At 38.6% G+C, this 21647-nt stretch overlaps 1 protein-coding gene across 9 annotated transcripts in view; it reads left to right on the top strand.

Moving 5' to 3' along the window:
• MEF2C (myocyte enhancer factor 2C) overlaps window positions 1-21647 on the top strand; it is a 148577-nt gene that overhangs the window by 113022 nt on the left and 13908 nt on the right. For all 9 annotated transcript variants that reach the window (XM_022593126.3, XM_030759678.2, XM_030759672.2 and 6 more), the window contains 2 exons: window positions 2340-2526; window positions 4999-5046. In XM_022593126.3, coding sequence (XP_022448834.1) covers window positions 2340-2526; window positions 4999-5046 — 235 coding nt within the window. The remainder of the gene's footprint in view (window positions 1-2339; window positions 2527-4998; window positions 5047-21647) is intronic.

Genomic DNA, 21647 nt, shown 5'->3' with positions numbered 1-21647 from the left:
CCTGTATAGAGAACCACTATTCTAGATCTGGAGAGTTACTATTATGGCTCCAGTGGGAAACAGATGGCAAACTCAAAAGGGTAATTGAAGAGAGTTTAATAAAGGGACTATTTACAGATGGGTAGAGATCAGGGAAACTCGAGAAATAGTGAAGTACATTAAGGCTTACAACCTAGAAGCTATTACCACATCTAGGTCTGAAGGTGCAAGAGGAGGAAGAAGTTAACGGAGCACAGTTAGGTCTATGTCTGTAGGAGAGAGGCCCCAAAAGGGGCGTGACCTTCACTAGGGGAATGCAGCCTCTGCCATCCTGTGGCCCAGCAAGAGGGATGCTACAGTACAAGAATACCCTGGCCTCTCTCCTCCTACTCTCTGTACTTCTGACGGTGCCTCCACTGGCCCAGCCAAAGCCAGAGGGCCAGGGGAATCTGGTGGATACAGTCTGGAGCATCAGCCTTCTGGACCCAGAGCAGTGAAGAGGGTGGAGGGGCAAATGGTGAAAACCTAGAAGGCTACTTCGTTTTCTTAGGTGTGCTAGAGTAATTCTTTTTTTTTTTTTTTTGCGGTACGTGGGCCTCTCACTGTGTGGCCTCTCCCGTTGCGGAGCACAGGCTCTGGACGCGCAGGCTCAGCGGCCATGGCTCACGGGCCCAGCCGCTTTGCGGCATGTGGGATCTTCCCGGACCAGGGCACGAACCCGTGTCCCACTGAGCCACCAGGGAAGCCCTAGAGTAATTCTTATTGGGCCTTTTAATAAAGGAATGCAATATTTTATTGACTGTATAGACATTTATTTTACAGCATACACTAATTTTTTTGTTGTTTAAAGACTCTGGGAATTGGATATATTCATTCTTTGATGTCTTATCAAACATTCATGTTCGATTATATCATAGTGTTTATCCAAAGTTGTTTTTGTTACCCTGTTTACAACAGATAAAGCCTAATAAAAAAAATGACTATGTTAACATAACACTTGAACATTTTTATTTCCCTCTAAAAAATGAAGAATCAAAGACATGTAAAAGAAAAGAGTTATGACACGTTTGTTCTTGTCAGTACTGCCATGTCCAGATCAGGGAAGAAAAGACAAATAGGAAAAATAAAGAAAAAGGGAGCAGAAGCATAGAAAGAGGACAGTATTGTAATTATCACCAGGATAAACAAAGGACTATTGCAGAGCACAACGTATGATGCAGGCCAGCCAATGAACCAGGAAAAACAAAACAAAACAAAACTTGATGTTAGGATTACAGAAAAAAATAGTAAAACAAGAAAACTTTGAGCCATATGCACTTATGTATTTAAATTTGTACAGTGGCTTATTAGAGACTCCCTGAGGGAATGTTCTATATAAACCCTAGTATACGTATTAGTTTCACACACATACACATACCTATATCCATTTTATATTAAGAATGCTGTATGCTCTGACATCATGAGTCCTCTGGCAATATATGGAAACAGTATTTTCATTTATAATGTTAAAAACTAAGAAAAAGAGGGAGGGAATTACAACTATGATTATCTAGCTAATGCAAGCAGAAAAATAAGCATGTTTGGATTAAATTGCCAAAATAATACCAAAAAATCAATGATTGGGACTTGAATTACTCTAACTAGACATCCACAAAGCCTCAGTTCACTAAATGCTTGCAGCTCTCTCATTGAAGATATAGGTCTTGCCATTTTTCAGTGTCAGTATATCCCAAAATGTGAAGTGTAACATACATTCTGAACTATCAGGTTAAAATATGAATTATTGAATGATACATGCTCTGTTGAATCCTATATCTTAAAATGTCTATTATCTTTAGAGTTAACTTTCAAAAGACAGACTTTTAAAAATAATAATTAAAGTATATATGCTATTCACACGCCTGGAGATGATTTTATATCATTAAACTTCTGCATAAATATGCTTCAATAAGCAATTAAACCAAAGGCTCCAGTTTGCATTTTAATCCTTTTTCTCTGTGAAGTCTTCACAATCATATACCTTTGATCTTGCAGTCATTTCTGGCACCAGATTCAGATACCACAGATGAACAATCACTACTTAATAGACCGGAATTCAAAGACAACGGAGTCTAATGAAATGGGGCTTTGTTTGAAACAAAAGTGAAACGTTTTCTAATAGTTGCAAAGAAGGCATTCTAAGCACATTAAAGAAATCAATTTAGGATCCGCACATCCTGAGACCTCTTCTTAATGGTCTTCTAGACACCAAGCAGTTTGCAATTTGAAATTTTTCTTAGAAAAGTAAAAGCTGTCTGTACTTGGAGGGCTCTGTTTCTGTTCGTTTCGTTTACCCGTGGGTTTTTTTCCTGCTCCTACAGGCTGTTCCACCTCCCAACTTTGAGATGCCAGTCTCCATCCCAGTGTCCAGCCACAACAGTTTGGTATACAGCAACCCCGTCAGCTCACTGGGGAACCCCAACCTTTTGCCACTGGCCCACCCTTCTCTGCAGAGGAATAGTATGTCTCCTGGTGTAACACATCGACCACCGAGTGCGGGTAACACAGGTATGTTCTCATAAGAACGCAATGGTAACATACCATTGGAAGGAGCCACCCTTGGCAAAAAAAGGCTATTTTACCTACAAGATGTCGCGTTTTCCAGTTTTCCATGTCTTATGTCCCTTCATTGCTTAATAACCATCCCCAGCTAGGTCTTCCACATGATAAAACCTAACTCAGAATATCTTTCAAAATGTTTCATAATCTGCAGTTTATCCGTTGAGCCTATCTGTCACCAGTCTCCTCATTTGGCTATATTTTAACCACATAGTTTCTCAAACAGAACATCAGATATCCTGTCTCCATGCTTTTGCTTCTCCTCTTCTCCTGCCTAAAATGCCCTTTTCCCTCTTCCTCCTAGCCAGATATCACCTCTTCTGTGAAACCTTCCCCTGTGTCCTCTGATAGCATTTATCTCAGTTATTTATTATTTTGGTCGATATTTATTTATACAGTAACATAGCACAAAAGGATTTAAGGCAGAGAAAGAAATGTGATAGGATAGCATAATTTATAAGAACAGTGAATTAAAAACAAAACTAAGTCAGTAGTTAAGAGCACATCACAAGGACGTACACACCTGCCACAACTGTGTGTCTACACTTCTAGGAGACGCTTACCGTTATACAGTTCACAGTGTCCCAGAGAAAAATCATCGCTCAGGAAAAGTTTGACCATTTTTAGTCCTCAGATCAAACGATACACAATATGATGTACTGTATTGAGTATGTGTCCATTTCCCCACTGAACTTACAGAACCTTGAAGGGAAGAATGTCCTCTTGATTTGTCAGACTCACCATAAGAACTAAATAAATGTGAGTTGAATATAACTAAACAATTCCTTCATATTTCTAAAATAAGCACCAAAAAGTCATTGTATTTCTAAATCACATACAGCAAATCATTATATATTTACATTTTATTTCTTTAAAAGCACTTAATAGGAAAGTTTTAATGTCTTAGACACACTTTTTATTAAAAACGATTTATTCACAGAATTTTTCCTTTAGAATATTTGACTATCTGCCTTCTAATTAGAATTAAACCTGTGTTACTTTTTTAGTACAGAAACTTCATGTGGAGAATACAATCAAAATCAGCCACATTAAAAAAAATGATAAATCTTGAATCTGAGAGATGTGTATAAACACCTTATGCTATTCTTTCTACTTCTGAATATGCTGAAATTTTTCATAAGCATTTTCAATAACCATATGTATTCCTTTCAGATCATACTCAAATGCTATTGAATCTTCTATTTGATGAACTCATGCTCATTTGTTTTTAAAATTCTCGTTTATTTCCAAAATATTTATTTGATTGGAAATAATAAACATTTTCCTAAAATGTAATGAACAGTTTCTTCTAATTCCAAACCCAGAACCAAATAATAATTATAGCAATTAGAGAATAATCTAGCTGATATTCTGTTCTTTTGGCTAAATTTTGTTCCTTAAAAAGTAAAAATAATTATTATATTCAGTATCTTTTTGAAACATCCCAACTCTCATAAATAAACACTGCCAAATTTTAACCTACTTTCTTAAGCTAACAGTGAATAAACATATGTTTCTAAATTTGTAGTCAGTAAAACCTGTTTTATTGTGTTAGTAAGTAAAATCCAGATAGTAAATGAGATCATTCACTGTTAGAAGATTCATGAAATGACCAAAGTTCTAGACAATTAGCATTGCACAGAATTAATTGTATAAAATACACTTACAAAGAATTAAACATCAAATATATGGTTATTTGAGCATAGAGTAAACCTTACTCTTTTCCTTCACTCTCTAGAAAATATCACCTTAGGGAAAACTAGACTTGGAAATATGATAAAAATTTAGAGACCATTCAAAGACTGGATTTTTTTTTAATTTATTCATTTATTTTTTTAAATTTATTTTTGGCTGTGTTGGGTCTTCGTTGCTGTGTGTGGGCTCTCTCTAGTTGCGGTGAGCGGGGGCTTCTCCTCGTTGAGGTGTGCGGGCTTCTCATTGCAGTGGCTTCTCTTGCTGCGGAGCATGGGCTCTAGGCGCACAGGTTTCAGTAGTTGTGATACGTGGGCTCAGTAGTTGTGGCTTGCGGGCTCCAGAGAACAGGCTCAGTAGTTGTGGCGCACGGGCTTAGTTGCTCCGCAGCATGTGGGATCTTCCTGGACCAGGGCTCGAACCCGTGTCCCCTGCATTGGCAGGCAGATTCTTAACCACTGCGCCACCAGGAAGTCCTAAAGGCTAGCTTTTTAAATGTAATCTTTCTTAGAAAGAAAGATTCTGCAAAATGTCAGTCAGTGATTGTATTTTTAATGTTTGAGCACAGCATGTCATAGTGAAACGAATATCAGCCATCTGACCTAGGTAGTACTTGACAAATTTAGGACTCTTGGGTGAGGACCAAATGCTAGGGTTGCTAAAGGTAAAGTGTGTTGCTCTGTGGGCCTTTTAGCCTTTCTCCTTTTGATCTTCCTCTTTCATCCATAGGTGGTCTGATGGGTGGAGACCTCACATCCGGTGCAGGCACCAGTGCAGGTGAGTGGAGACTTCAGTACTAGAGTACGTTTCATTGTTTAGGGTTCCTTTACTTGGTGATTTGCAGAAGTAAGTCTTTTGAACAAAGTCAAGTTGAGAGATCAGTGAGAGGCATGGGAAAATGGCCCCAAGAATTTCTAAAGCACTTTTATGAAGCAGGAGTGGTTGGATAGTAACTCAGAAGACTATTTATTAACTAGACCTTTCCTTAATAAAACTTCAGCTAGTCAACATAATCAGAATTGGGGGTTCTGATCAAATCAATTTAATCCTAGGTACCATCTGTAGCCACAAAAGTACCTTTAACAAGCCTTGCTAATCGTGTTCTTTGTTAATCATTTCACGTTAAATGTGAATCACTTTCTACACAAAGTACCAAACTTCTGTACACTTCAAAAGGAGAATACATAAAGAAAAGGAAGGAGTGAGATTATAACCCTTCCACAATACTGTTAATAAAATAAAACCACATTTGGCATTAAAATGAGTTCTTAGAGAATATGAACACAGTGGACCCTGCGAAAAAGCCCCTTAAATATAGTTCAGCTCTTAAGAACTTCTTCCATTATGGCCAATTGTCTCCTGGTCACACTTCTCCAGGGTTCCATATTAATTCATATAATTGTGATTATTGAGACATTGATGTCATTTTCAACGCAGCGGTAAGACAGGACAATACTTTCTGATGCTAACTGCAGTTCACTATTGGCGCAACAAGTAACCATGGTAATTCCTGCAGCGGGAACATGCTCTACATTTAAAATAGTAGGAGGCAGGCATGATAACATAAGGTTATGTTTGAAATGTCAAAAAAATTCAAGTTTATTGAAACTATGGACAGCCTAATTAAAATATTTTGCCGGGTTCAACTATAATAGCCTGCTAATTATAAGAAAGAAGATTAACAAATTGGCATATAGGGCTTCCCTGGTGGCGCAGTGGTTGAGAGTCCGCCTGCCGATTCAGGGGACACGGGTTCGTGCCCCGGTCCGGGAGGATCCCACGTGCTGCGGAGCGGCTCGGCCCGTGAGCCACGGCCGCTGAGCCTGCGCGTCCGGAGCCTGTGCTCCACAACGGGAGCGGCCACAACAGTGAGAGTCCCGTGTACCGCAAAAAAAAAAAAAAAAAAAAATTAGGTAGATTCAAATTAATGAGTAGACTGAATATACTATTTTGCTGGACATTGAAGCAAAGTGCTCATTTTTTTTCCCTCAAAAAATACTGTATGGTTTGTAGTCCGAAAGTTACAGAACCAGATCAAAGCTAGACCATTGTAGCTTGGATTCAAGTCTCTGTCAAACACTGGCTAGAGAGCGTGATGGGGGCTGAAAACTGGATTGTCTCAAAGACCAAGAAAAAGATAAATAAGAAAAATGGTTTCGATGTTATGGTATTTTATCCAGTATCTCAATGCATCAGTTTGCTTGCTCATGTGGGAACAGCCAGTAGTGGTGATGAAAGTTATTAGAAGTAGTAAAAAAAAAAAACAAAAACGCATGGGGTTGAGGGGATGGGTCACTCATCTTTGATGAACGTGGCCTCTTGTTACTGCTTAATAGCTAGAATGCTTTAGAATTCTATGTTGAAAATAAGTGTTGTTGTTCAATTATGCTGTCATTGTCAATTTCCTGACAGTCCACTAAGGTAAATGGCCCTCCGGGGACAAAGAAGACACTCAATCTTGTAAGCATACAAGTTAGCCACATATAGGCTATAGCGTCACTGAACTAAAAAAAAAATCTTACAGGCTTAGCAAATTCATCCCCCTGCTTCAGGACCTCTGCTGTAGCACAAGAATCTTCTACTTCAAAAATGGAAGGGAATAAAAGAAGCACTCAGTTGCTCCAACTTGATGATAATAAACCTTGTATTTTGATAATTGTATCTTGTAGCCATGAGCATATAATTGTCACAATTTCTGTATAGTTATGAAAGAGTTACTTCCCCACTTTTTAAAAATAGAGGAAGAAGCCCTTTCTAACCCTGGTTCCACAGAACACCTGTCGCACATGCCACTGAGTCTTGGGCTTAGCTGCCATGTCCTGCTCACAGACTCAGCCGTCTGCCCCTTCTTTCTCATGCCAGCCAGTATCATGTGTCAGAGATGAATATATCGGTGCTGATGTCAGACAATCACATAATACCGAGGGAAAGAAGGCCAGCCAGAATGTCTCTACATTTTCAGAAAAGAAAACTAAAGCAAAATGACCAGAAGATATCTTCCAAATTTTGAATATTGTCATTGAAATTCAAAGTCTCAGATAAAGTTAGAAACTCTGAGGTCAAGTGGCAAGACTCTGCAATTAAGTTAAATATTTTTTCGCCTATAATTTTTTTTCAAAATCTAGTCATCTCAACTTGTAAAAAGGGTATAGTCTCATGAGGGAAGGAAATACATTTTTTTAATGAATTTATTTTATTTATTTTTGGCTGTGTTGGGTCTTCGTTGCTGCACACAGGCTTTCTCTAGTTTCAGCGAGCGGGGGCTTCTCTTCGTTGCATTGTACGTGCTTCTCACTGCGGTGGCTTCTCTTGTTGCAGAGCACGGGCTCTAGGCGCGTGGGCTTCAGTAGTTGTGGCACGAGGGCTCAGTAGTTGTGGCTCTCGGACTCTAGAGTGCAGGCTCAGTAGTTGTGGTACACAGGTTAGTTGCTCCGTGGCATGTGGGATCTTCCTGGACCAGGGATCGAACCCATGTCCCCTGCATTGGCAGGCAGATTCTTAACCACTGTGCCACCAGGGAAGTCCTCGGAAGGAAATAAATTTGGCATTTATTGTTTTCTTATAAATACCAAGAGACCAAAGCGCTCTCAGCTCAATCATAAGGTATAGCATCTTTCCCATCCACTCCCTGCACTGCACCTCTCCCTCATGCCACCATCCAGTGAGTCATCAAATGTTACCAACTTTGCCTCGAAGGTATTTCCTAAAGCTAATCCTTTCTCTCCATTACTATCCCACTGCCCTGGTTCAGGGTTATAGCAACACTCCAGAACTATTTCCAGAGATCCCTAATTCATCTCCCAGCTTCACACTGCGTCTCACTCCAGTCTCCTCGTGACTCATTAGTCTTTATCAAAACCTTAAACTAATTGTAGGTCATCGTTCAGCTACTCAAAATCCAGCCATGGTTTCCCAGCTCTTTCAGAATTAACCATGAGCCTCTTATCTCTGGCCCATCCCTACTCTCCAGTCTTCAACCTTCTTACCTTCTTCCACTGCCATCAAAAACCCTGCACTCCAACTCTAATAATGGCAAACATTTAAATTGCTCTTACTATGTGACTTACAAAAATTAACTCATCTTTTTGCATTAAAGTATACCTTTAATGTATGTATTCATATTAATGCCCTTTCTATAGTTGGGGGAACTGACGCACAGAGAGGTTAAGCAATGGCCCAAGGTGGAACCCAGGCAGTCTGTCTCCAGAGTCCATGCTCTTAACTGCATTGTGCTGCCACTTTCCAAACAGTGTCAAGGCTTCTTGCCTTTGTGTGTGCATTCCTAGAACTCTCCTGCTTCATGCTGCTGAGCACTGTTTGTCATCCCTCAGAATTCAGTTCAACCATTCAGGAAATCCTTTCCTCACTCTTCCAAAAGGAATTATGCACCTCTCCTTGATTCTCTCTTGGCAGCCTGTGCCTACGTTATTTATTTCCTTGCACTGTAATTGCAATATCTAGGCACACATCTCTCTCCTGGACATTCATCCCTCTAGGGGCAAACTGTGTCCTATTCAGTTTGTTTTCCCAGCTCAAGAAATAAGTGAGAGGACATGGCAGATATTCAGTAAATTTTTGTTAGCTGAATAAAGGAAAAGTTGATCTTCTAGACATAAATTTGTAATACTGTTTATGTGAAAAAAAAGAAAGAACACTTCAAAGAAATAATGTAATTTTAAATACAAAAAGATACACCCTTGATCTGTAATTCACAAAAATAATATATTCTTCTGATACTGTGTATAACAAATAGTGCATTCATTATTTAATTAAATGGCTGAGCACTATTGACCAATGAAGTTTTACTAACTTTAACTTACTTAATGGAAAACCTAAAGAGCTGATATACAGCAGTAAATGAAATGGAGGTTGGTACCTCAGACCGTCACAAATTCCCTCTTAAAATAGTGACCCTCTTATTGCTTAAGTTGAAGTCATTTCAGAGATGAAGGCAAGTGGCGATAAAGAAGAAACAGGATGGGGTTGTGCTCTTGATGTAAGGGAAACATACAGCAAGTCATTATAATACATTAGTAATAGTGACACTTGTAGGTTTCAGTTGACAGTTATTCATCCACTATTTAATCCTTTCCTTTCAAGAGACAAAATGAAAAGTCACTGCTTTTAAAATTACATTTTGTCATATCTCCGTACATTAAAGCTTTTAACATGCTAATCTTAGTGGTTACAGATGATTTTAAGATCAGGTTCAACTGAATTTTTGTTAGATTTAATAGAAATAATCGTTAGCACAGCCATGCCTTGTGTTGGATTATTCACTTCCCTCTTGGTACCCTTTGTTTTCACTTGGATAACATAGTTGCTTTTTTATTGAGTCAAAAGTACCAGTATGTTCAAGGATATACTGTTTCCTGGTTGAGACCAAAAAAGGGAGGTAGGGGAGCAGAAAAAAACCCTTTAGGAACCTCTTTGAACATTTAGGAGAATTCTACAGTCTACGTAGCTATTTGACAATAAGGCGAAGGATATTTATGTATATTGATTAATAATTTTAAGTGGCATTTATTGTAAATTAGATATAATTTTATATAAAAAGAAACTAACAGCTGTTTCCTTATTTTGATGTTTATTGTTTACTATTTTATGCATTTGGTTGTCAGGCACTGTCACTTCTAGAATGCTTAATTTATATCAGCTAAATACATGGAGACTTGGTGGTGGCAGTGTACTGCTGTGGATAAACCACTGAGCAGTGGCTGAGTAAGGAGACCTGGCTTCCAGACTCCAAAAACCCTCCATCCAGTTAAGACTTTGGGTCATAACTTTGAGCCTCTGAACTTAGTACTCACATTAAGGATAAGACACAAAAGTCTTTAAAGTCCATTTACATGCAGTGTTTTATGATCATATAATCACAAAACTTTCCTAACATGAGTTTTTTGTAATTCATTTAGCATTGGAAAAGAAAAATTTAGCATATTATAAAATAGAACTAAATGAGAAGAGGAAAAGGTCATACAATGTTTAATTATTCTATACTAGTACTATTGCTTTGCAAGTATTTGTTTTTGAGAATACTTATCAAAAATTTCTTGGCTGACTTTCTTATCAACCAAACAGACTTCTGCAATTCTTGCTCAATAATTTAAACTATCAGTGAAGTCGTTAAAAATTCGGTTTAAAAGTATTGGCTTTAACAAGTTTATATTTTTGTTGTCTAACAAAACACAAATTCAGAACGCAATATTCAAGAAAAGGAGGTTGATACCATTTACTTACTCTCAAATAAGAAAACTTTTTTGTTAGTCTCAAAATATAATTTTATATTACTTTTAAAAAAATTGTTAAGCAGACAATGAAAAAAATCTGAATTAATAGCTGGATTCTTTTAAAGTATTATGTTAGTTTAAATTGTCCTGAATAAAAATTCTGAACTCATTTGCAGTTTTACCTTGGGAGTTCACCCAAAACATAAATAAAGATCCAACAGCATTGCTTTATTATTATCTATGCAATTAAGTAACAATGATATTTTTAACCCAAACCAAGGTTATCTAGATTTATTAAAAGGAAAAAAAATACTGTCCTCTAGTTGGAGAATCTACAGCACGTGATAATCAGCCACTGCCAAGAAAATCAGTGTCAACTTCCCGTGTACAAGACCTGGAAGAGGATGGGTAAAGCAGTATCTTCACACCATTCTCTAGGGGTCAACGTTGAAGTGGGAGAGGCAGGTCAAAGAGGAGACAGGTGAATGTTACAGGCTAAGCCAGGGCACCATCTGCTTTCAACCCTTTTGGTTTGGCTTAATTCTTAAGGAGTTTGATTTCTAGAGGGAAAAACAAAATTTCAAATTATAACTTCCCTAGAGAGGGTTTCAGCAGATTTTAGAGCCTTTTGCATATCCATGATGTCTGACCTCACAAGTTGTATTCCTTTTTATCACCTGTCTTTCTATTATATTCAGCAAAGCAATGTGAAAATTGGTCTCTTCACTCATATCCCATTGATTTAACCTAAGAGTGTGATTGATAATAAAACTTTGGTCTTTTTAATATTAATTAAAGAAGTTAACATTTCCTCCTAAAATATTAGTTTTACTCAACGTTTGTCTCTTAGCATTTTTCTTTGCCCTCGCACAGTGTTGGTTTCTCTCTTTCCTGTTTTTGACATCGCCATAAGATTTTATTTGGAGATAATACAGAAGGAAAAGCTCTTTTCAAAATCATTAGTGATATGAAACTGTACATCAATAGACAGTAGATCCTGACGGAGGGATGTGGTTAAAAAAACCCCTCTTGGAAATCAATGTTTTACCTACCAGGGACTTTTCGGGGCTTCAAGGCTGTCAGCCAAGAGTATAATTTGCTGTTTTTAGACAAACCTTTGCCAGTCTTAAATTTTAGTTAGACTTATATAGAATCTTTCACTTGAATTTCAATTCTAAGAGTGTATAGTCATGAAACAGTCTCATATTTGAAAGATCAAGTCAGATATATTCCTTTAGTTAACTTTCTACTAAAGGAAACTATATTGTACCAAAACCCTGGCTAAACAGTTTCAATTTATCATCTATAGATGTGTCCATAGGGTGCTAAGTATTCACTAGGTTTATTTATTATTGCTCCATTTCAGTTATTTTAACTGAACTTAATATCTACTTAGTAACTGTCTTACTAAACACTGTTCCCTCCTTTCACGATTTTTTGACCTTAGACTCCACTTACAACCTCTAGTTATGGCAAAGAACGGATTTGTCGCGTTTGTAGTGTGAGCAGGGGAAAAAAATCCCTGCCAAATTAGGTTATTATAATATAGTAATAATAGCAAATCTAAAGCTGTGGTTAATTTACATATTCAAACATGATAACATTAATTTACATAACAATCATGGGAAAGAAACCTTTAGTATTAAGCAACTCAGAGAAAACTATGAAATCATGGAGCAAAATTTTTGCTCAAGCAGTAATTTGGGAAAATATTCTGGAGGCAGATGTTCAGAATAATAAAATCACCAAGAAAAATACATGATATACCAGTTACTTTAGAGATGACATCACCCTTGGAAAGTCTGTGAATTCCCATTTTGCAGGATTGTTGGTGAAAATTAAATGAGATCATCAATACAAGGCAGCACCTAGCACAGTTTCTGCCCTAGAGTAATAGATGTTGGCTCTTGTTAGTATTATAATTATCTATATTCTTGACTTGCTAAGCAAAAAATAAAGCTTAGTTTAATCTAGTCCCAGTAATATTTATTAAATGTGCAGGGTGTGAGTAGTGCACTAGTAGGCCTCACAGAGATGCCTGCCGCGGCCCCTACCCTCAAGGGTGGGAGTAGAGAGGAGATATTAATAAATCTGAGGCAGAAAGGGAGCGCAGTGCGATGCAGTGCAACACATTTCATTTGAACATTATCATCTTCTGATGTGTTTGCAGCAGTTGTGTAAATGTTAAAACCACAAGTAATTATTCTTTCTCTTCTGTCATGTTCTCTCTAATTTGAACTGTCTCAATATTTTTGTTTATAAAAATGACTGAAAGAATGAACAATTGTGTCAATAATGAAGACACCCCCTCATTTTTTAGTAAAGAGACAGCCCCCAAATCGCAAGAAGTGAACAATTAAGTGAGTCATAAATCTATCATTCATTGTTAAGTGGAACTTTTTTTAAGATAGCAAGGTTCCATATCATTTTTGTGGTACGATGAAAAACTATCCCTTCAGTAAGTCAGTACTAAGAACAGACCGATAGAGTGCCTTTGTGCATGGGAAACATCAAATTGTCGATTTCTTTTCTTATTTGCAAGTGGAGCCTTTATTCCAAGAGAAGGAACAATTCAAGGATGCATTCTAAATCTGAAACATCTGGCTTTTGTGATAATGTAGTGGAAGCAGTTTGTGCTTTGGATTCAGATCAGAGCTCTCCCACTTACTGACAAGTCTCAGAAACTCCCGGAACCTCAGTTTCCTCATCTGTCAAAAATTGGGATGATAATGCCTGACCCACATGACTTTAGGAAAAATGAAAGTGGTCTGCCAACACAAACCTGCTTTATAACACAGACTCCAATCTTTAGGAAAACAACTCAGTAATAAGTAAAAATTCTTTACGTCTGCCTCACAATCCAAAGCCCATTGTATGTTCTGAATGTTTAAAGTTCTAGTTGGCAGATAGACTTAATTTCACAAAAGATACTAAACAAAACACATCTAAGAAACATCAAGGACAAGTGGGGTAAGTAGGAAATCCGTGAAGGCATGGTTCAGCATCAGGGTGACATGGTCAAGCAGAAGAGACAAGTCCCTTTTTAGAACGTCTGCTGCCCTCTAACTGGTATAGCCAAGAATAGCCTTGGCTCGGGTGTATTCTTGGGGTATTTTCTAAGAATACACCACAAAAGGCACTGAGGTTTCACAGGAGTTTCTTCTTAGTCTAACATTATACGTTATTATATTATTTCCCTGAGAAACCCCCCGATAGATTGGAGACTTGATTTTACTTTTAAGAATCTGTAATCAGGAGTCTTTAGCTGGATAAGAATCAGAAATCTGATTTGCCCCCATTCTGCAGTAGGCATATTGAAATTTTCATCATTCCCAGATTTCTGACCTCCAAATGTTTTGCGGTTGCCTTTTCCCTTAGAGCCATCCCATGAAAAAGATCTCCTTTCCCCTCAAAAAACAAACAAACAAACAAAAAAAAACTGATTGTGATTTACAACAGCTGAATAACTTATAGCTGGTAGTGCTTTCAATAGCGTTTCAGGCATTCAGGGCAAAGTGAATATAAGACTGAAGTCTAGAAGGTCATAATTTTTTCCCACTAAAAACTATTTTAGGTGCGTTGCTTCCGGTAGAGCAGTGGGTTGTATGAGCAGTTTTACTATATACAAATAAAATTACATGAAAAGCCGTAGGTTTATTTGAGACACAAAACAATGTCCTGATATTGGAAACTAACTTACCTTAAAACTTTTAAAAAGTCAAATGTAAAATTAATTGATAGTAGTGAACGTTATCATACATGTAACATCTCTAGTTTAACAAGATTGTATGCTGTAAATATTTTCAAAATTGTTCTGTTGAAAGAAAAAAAAAACCTTAAGTGGGCAAAGCATTTTGCTGAAGTAAAACCCGAAAATCAATACATCAGAGGTTCAGCTGTATGTTCACTTTAATGTTTTCCTGTGGCAGTTTGCTCCAAATTCCCAAAAATAAGATACCATTAACAAACTACTAAACAAAGTAACTTTTATAACCTGTGTATGAGAAATTATTTTCCAGATATCTAATAGTGGATACTATAAAATACTGGGCGCTTCCCTGTCATGTTGAGTGGTTCTGATGAAGCTGGTCTCTTAAATAGACAGTAGGTGGGTAAACATCTTCACCCTCTATTACAGAGGAGAAGATTATTGACTAAAGTATTACAAAATCTACCTTTAAAAGCATACTTAATCATCCACTCAAAATAGCATGCTGAAAGTTAAACAGCTGTTCTGGCATTTACTGTAGCTAAACCCAATATTTCCTATTTGTAAATATTTATTTATCCAGAAGGAGACTAGAAATATGGTTTGGAACATCACCATTCTGTGCCCCTTATGTAAGTCCAGTGTCTTTTGAACCAGAATTGCTATTTTTGATGCCCAGGTTGACCATGTTCCACATCACTGCTGACTTAGGAGGCCCTTTGAGTCTCATGTCCCCGGTCTCACCCTTTGTTTCCTCTCTTCCTTGGTGTTCCTGTAATTTTAGGATGAGGTTTGACAGAGAAGGGTTTTCAAAATCTCAGAGTATGACCAATTCCCAGGAGCAGGGCCGTGTTGTGCTTCAGAGCATGGACTCCGGACACACTGCTGGATTCAAACCATGGCTCAGCCAGCTGATAGCTGTTTGACGCTGGGCAAGTTACTGGACCTCTCTGTTCTTCAGTTTTCTCTTTATGTAACACAGGGATACTCTTAGCACCTCACAGGGTTGTTTTGAGGCTTAAAGGCGTTTTATATCCAGGTATAATAACAAAACACATTGCATAGGTGCCTGTACTGTTCTGGGTACTTAAGATGCATGCTTGCTGTTGTTGATACTATTGGTAATTAGTACTATATAAAATGCTTGCTGTTGCTAATATTGCATGGTCGTGTTGGTCAGCTGCCTTGGGAGAGTAGGTGGGAGTCTCTGATTCAGATGACTTTTATGCTTCTCTCACCCTGATGAAATCATTACTTAGCGTGTGAAACCCAAGGCTCAGTATAGTTGAAGGAACTCTAATGGAGACCTCATGACTAGGAACTGGATTTATCTACTTAATCCTCCTTTGTCCTCGATGCCCATCTGCCTTGTAAATGTTCCCGACTCTGCTGCCTCACTCAGACCTCATTCCTCATGTGTTCCCTGGCAGATGTGTCCTAACTAGCTTCCTTATAACCGTCTAACTCTGTAATGTATCCTTTCCACTGCCACTATTGCTGTTTTCCCGATACACAGCTAACAACGCCCCTTCCTACTCACAAACGACTTCGGCTGTTCATTTTCTATGGTATAAAGTTTAGTAAAAGTTTATTATAAAGTCTACAGTAGAAAGTTAACATGATCTGACAGGCTTGTGTTAGCCTAGCCTACTTTTTCAACTTCTGAAAACTGCATCCTCTGAAATGATCTATATTTCACCTTCATAGGAATACTTATCCTTCTCAAACGCAGTCGTGACTCTGAGATCTGTCATGAATTCCCTCTCTCCAGGAAGTCTCTCTCTGAACCACCTAATAAAATCCTGTGCACTCTTAATTGCCACCCTTCTACCATTCTTTTTCCTAGGATATCATGCAGCCCGTCTTTTGGTAGAAAGGTCTGTATGAGTAAATTATTATTGAAATTCATCTTGATATAGAGACAACCTATGGCAGTAAACACTTGACAGTGTAGAAGAAAAGATCCAGAATCTCAGAGTTTTTTTTCATTAGGGAAAATTTCTACTTTGAGTCTACTGCTTGCAGTTAGCTAAGGTAATGTGCTTTGAAATGATTAACAGGTGCAATAGGTGAAAACGAAGCTTTAATTAACTCTCTATTAACAAATTTAGTAGGTGGGCACTTGCATGATTTTCTGACTTTTATATTATATGGTTGATAAACAGTTTGTCTCAGTGCTGTACTTGGTCATCAGTGTGTAATCATTATCTAAAATAGAAAATGTTCTCAAGTAGCATAAAGAGGAGAGACCCTTGATGTTTGAAATTAGCAAGTTACACATTATGTTTTCAGTTCTCATCCCACATTCCCTCCGTAACTTGACTTTTAGTCCCATTCCTGAATAATTCTAATTTTTCCAGCATAATCTGCATATGTGTTTTGTGAGCATTTGAAACGCTTAACGGACTAGTGCTCTGTGTAGTATTAGCCTCTAATTATGCAGGATTTTGGAGGAGAGTGAGTTCAAGGTGGGCTGAGGTTGACTGAAAGGTATCATGAAAGCACTGGGCCTTTGCCGATCCTTAAAAATGAATTTGAATTAAACAGGAAATCAAACACTGCCAGTTACTGAACTGCTAGAGCAAAGACTCAGGCTTATTCAGAGGATGGTGAGCTTGGCTGTGGCCACTGGAAATTAGGTTAGATAGACAGAGTGGGTCAAACTATGCACAGTTTGGAGAGCCAAGCCAGGGCACTGACCCACTAGTGTTAAGTATGATCTGAAAAAGGAACATGAGAGAAGCAACAGTTGAGAAAGATTTTTAAAGAAAACCTTGGGAGTGTACATTAGGTTTATTATAACACATATGCACAAAAATTTGCATACAGCTTCAAGGAGCTCACAATCTTCCGGCAGCCCATCTTAAGGCCTGGTGAAGAACCCTTCAACTAGAGACCAGGAACCCAAACGGGGGGTTATGGAAAGACCTAGTCAAATGGCAGCAAAAGCCTAAATTAGGATGGTGGCAATGGAAATGGAGGGAGACATTTTTGAAGAAAAGTTAGCAAGGTTTGGAAACTAATTGGATATGGAGTTGGAAGAGGAAGCGGGAACGAATGAATAGTCAAAGATGGCGACTTGAGAGACTCCAAAAACAGATCGTGCCAACGAAAAAATTAACCTTGCTCCATGAGGACTAGTTTCTGTTTTGTGTTTATTAGATTTATATTCTTGTATTTATAATTGAAAGTCCAGGAGAGAAAAAAAAAAAAAAGTGACGTGAAAAGACTCATAACGTCTAAACATCCCAATAAGAGAAAGTTTCAGAACTTTGGGCTCAAAGAGAGCTACATACTCAGTTGAGCTCTGTGAGACAAGGCAAAAAGTCCTCCTCACAACATCTTAAGCCAGGAATATGTTCTTTGAATTTACAACTTCTTAAAATAGGAGTCAATTTAAAAAAAAAAAAGAAAAGAAAAAGCAGCAAGTGTTTTCAAGTTAACTGGAAAGAAAAAAATTTTTTTCTCCTAACACCACATTTGAAGTTTTATGTATTTACAGTAGTTTTAGTATGAGTGTTTAGAAACTTGTAACCAAGAGACGTAGATTCTATTATCCTTTATGCAAATTATATCGTGAATGCTTAAATTGTTTTCTGTGAAACAATATTTTTAATCAAACGAAACGATAAAACAAACGAACTCTAAAGTTGGTCTGTTCTTCGTTTTCTTATAATCTATAATCAGGAAATCCATTCACTCATGCTTTATAATTTGGGGGCTTTTAAGTGGTCAGGGGAATGTGACATCTGCATGCAGTCACATCCAAATTGATAATGGTCCCAGGCGGAGGGTAATTTTAAAACATGAAGGAAGGTGGAATCTGTATCTCAGAAGGTTATTGAAGGGTGGCGGTTCCCACCTCCCGACCCCTGACTTTGAAAGAGACTGTTCTTTTGGGAGGATTTATCTTAAGGTAGGACAGCAGCCTCAACCAAGGCCAAAGAGTCCTGAGTGGGGAGGCGGCTGCGGCTTCCGAGCCAGTTTAAATGCAGGCTCTTCTTAGCAGTAAACCACACGAATGTATTCATCACTGATTTTCAAATGATAGGTTTCTCTAGCACTGGTTTAGGATCCACAGCCTCACATTCCTGAATCTATATTATGCCAAAAGAATAACAACTTGGTGGCTGGAAACAGAAATGGTTATTATACGGCTCCAAAATGCTAGCTGGCACAATACGCTAAAAACAGCAGAAACCCACCGGTAAAAGGTAGAATGTATTTGTTCTCAAAAATAACTTTATGCTCTAAAAATAGGAGTCTAAGAAGTGTCATCGTGGTTCAAAATATTTTACCTTCCATATGTAAACACCTTAAAATATATGACTAATCTTCGAAAATGGCATAATTTCCAAACAACAGGAAATATTCCAAGGGGAAAAATAGAATGCTTTTCCAATCAATTTTTTAAGTTTTGAGGCATTTATTGGGTGAAAAGCTATAATATATGTTTGCTTTTTTTTCTCCCCGACTGCTGCCCCAAATCATTGTTTAAAATGTGGGCAAAAAGGGGTAGGCATTGTTGGAATTTCTCAGAGTGTACTGTAGAAGATGTTTGTTTTTTTTTTAATTTAAAAAAAAAAGAGCTTTTCTCAGAGCCTTCGTGCAGCATTTCCATTTTCACACACTGGCCCAGTGCTCGTCATATCACAGGACAACACATTTCATAAAGTGGTTTTACTTCCTTTTAGCAAAATAACTCCTCCATGCAAACCAGTATCGGCATCTACGACGCCGGGGTTTTAGTTTCTTCAGATCTGTTCAAGCTTCATTGCACTGCTTAACTGACTTTTTTTTCCCCCTTTCTTTTGAAATTACCCAGCTAATTTTCCATTTGATTGTTTATTTAAACCAGATCTCACGCAGGCTTAATAGATAAGTGACATAGGCATTCAGTGTGTCTGTCAGTCTGAGCTTCAGCTGACAGGAAAGTAGAGAGCAAACTTTGTCTTGGTTTTCTCGCTCCCTTTTTATCCAGTGGAATCTATTAATTAAAACGAAAGCCCTAGCATAGTCACGTTAATGATTCAGTAAGACACCTTAAATATAAGACTCCTGTGAGCATTCCATTTGATCGAGCGTTTTTCTAAGTGAACATATCCTTTGTGTTTCTCCTAGTGGAAAAAGGTAAATTGCATTTGTTTCATAAAATAACTTTTGCCACAGAAAACAATCCAAATTAACTGTAAAAAAATGTTTTGGGCTTTTGACATATTTAGCTGGCTTTAGAGAATTTAGCTAATTTTCTTGAAGTTTTATTATAGAAGAGTAATTTACATACAAATTCAACCAACACTTCTTAAGCAACTACTTTATACTTGACACGCTTTGGGGGAGGGGTTGTTTGTTTTATTTTGTGGGGTTTTTCTTCCAGTAAAGTGGAGAATTTTATGCATAATCCAATTGACAGATTTAATCTTGTAGTTATTTGTTATATATTCAGCCCGTTTATTCATGCATAAAATGAGACAAGTAAATGAATGGGGTATGAAGAACCAGTGTGCTCTACACAGTGTGCCTCAAATAGATTCTAATTCAAAAGATGTACCCATAAATCTCTCCTGAAATATACCTGGGCTTTGCCTTCCCAATTCCTCATCATAGCTCAGGTCATCATAGAAGTTTCCAGACTGGATCACACTATCAGGCCTTCCTAATGACAGAATATCCCAATACCAGTATATCTCTCTGTCCACTTAAAGGCCTGTGTTACCTCTGCTCTGCAACCTTCAGGGGTCTGCATTTCCACCATTTAAACCCAAGACATGTTAGCCTGGAATTCACAGGCTAAACTTCTGTGGGTTCCACAGCCCAACCCTCCATATTCCTTCAGGGTCTCTGACACTCCCCTCTCTCCATGGGTTGCCTTCTCACCAGGATGCTCACATGCCACCTTGAACCTTTCCCAGTGCCTGGTCACAAGCCCAGAGATCTTACTACCTCCTCTCTTTTTTCAAGACTCACATCAGTTCTTGCCTCTTCCGTGAATCTTGTTTGGATAATCTCTTCCCTCCTGGGAACCCAATAGCACTTAATCTGTATTGCTGTGTGGCACATCACCCCAGGCTGCCTTGTCTTAGTGCGTATGTTTCACGCGTGCCTGTATTGGATTGCCACAAAGGTACTGCAGGGCCTTTGAGGACCGGGGGCTTGTCTCTGCATCCCCACTGGGTAGCACACAGTACCATTCGTCCTGGGGTAATAGATACTTGTGTTTTATGATAATGATAATGATGACAGTGACAACAAGGTTTGACTGTCTCCTTTAGAGAGCTTTAGAAAACAACTGTCTAGGTAGGTTTCCAGCACGGGTTGTTGAATCACCTAGGTGGTTTCACTTATTCTCCAATCAGAGATGGTAGAGGAAGCCAGCAGGGGACTTTCCGGTTCAGCTCAGGTTGCATCGACTCCCTCCACAGCTCTGCCTGTCACGGGACAGTATATTTTGAATTATGACAAATGGACACCTTCAGGTAGCCATTTGTCTGTTAGTGGAGGGCTAAGCGTCAGAGACCAAAGAGAACCCTTTCAGGACGGTTGCCACTCAGTGGCTACTCCTGTGCCCTGTGCATCAGCACTTTAGTGGAGGCGTCATCCCCTCACTTCGGCTCCTGAGAAGGAGCCCCGCTTTTCGAAGTTCTGTGCGAGCAAGAAAGCAGGGCTTCAGGTTCGTACACTGAGCTTAGCGAGGAGAGCAAACCAGATGGAAGAAAGCCACAGGGAAGAAATCGCTCAAAGACAAGGGGAACTGAATAGCAAAGCGTGTGAGAGGCTGCTACACCTCCTGCGTGTCCTAGAAAATTATAGTCTTGCTGGTATGCCCTTTCTTCACTTAAGGACACACAGATACACAAAATAAAACCCAAATCGCTGAACCAAAAGAGTGAGTCATGCCGGCCAGGCCTCCGCCGAGCTAGTCAATTAAAGTGCAGGACCAATTCAGTGCTTTTCTTAGACCGTGAACGACGGACTGTCTGACTTTCTTCCCAAATTTTTTTTTTTAATTAATGAATTTATTTATTTTTGGCTGTGTTGGGTCTTCGTTTCTGTGTGAGGGCTTTCTCTAGTTGCGGCAAGCGGGGACCACTCTTCATCGCGGTGTGCGGGCCTCTCACTGTCGCGACCTCTCTTGTCGCGGAGCACAGGCTCCAGACACGCAGGCTCAGTAGTTGTGGCGCACAGGCTCTAGTTGCTCCGCGGCATGTGGGATCTTCCCAGACCAGGGCTCGAACCCGTGTCTCCTGCATTGGCAGGCGGATTCTCAACCACTGCACCACCAGGGAAGCCCCCGAAATTTTTTTAATAGAATAAAAGTATATGCTGGTTTCTGGGCAAGTTGCTATCTATTAGGTCTCTTCTCATTAAGAGTTTTTAATCTTCCTTCAGAGGAATGTTAAGTAACTGATTGGGTTCCTGATGTGGAGGCTGTCAGTCAT

Source organism: Delphinapterus leucas, chromosome 3 (assembly GCF_059928025.1).
Source record: "Delphinapterus leucas isolate spDelLeu-1000000601 "Yukka" chromosome 3, BTC_Dleu_Yukka2, whole genome shotgun sequence".
NCBI lineage: Eukaryota > Metazoa > Chordata > Mammalia > Artiodactyla > Monodontidae > Delphinapterus > Delphinapterus leucas.
Note: the sequence above shows the minus strand (reverse complement) of the source record. Positions and strands in the feature narration are given on the sequence as shown.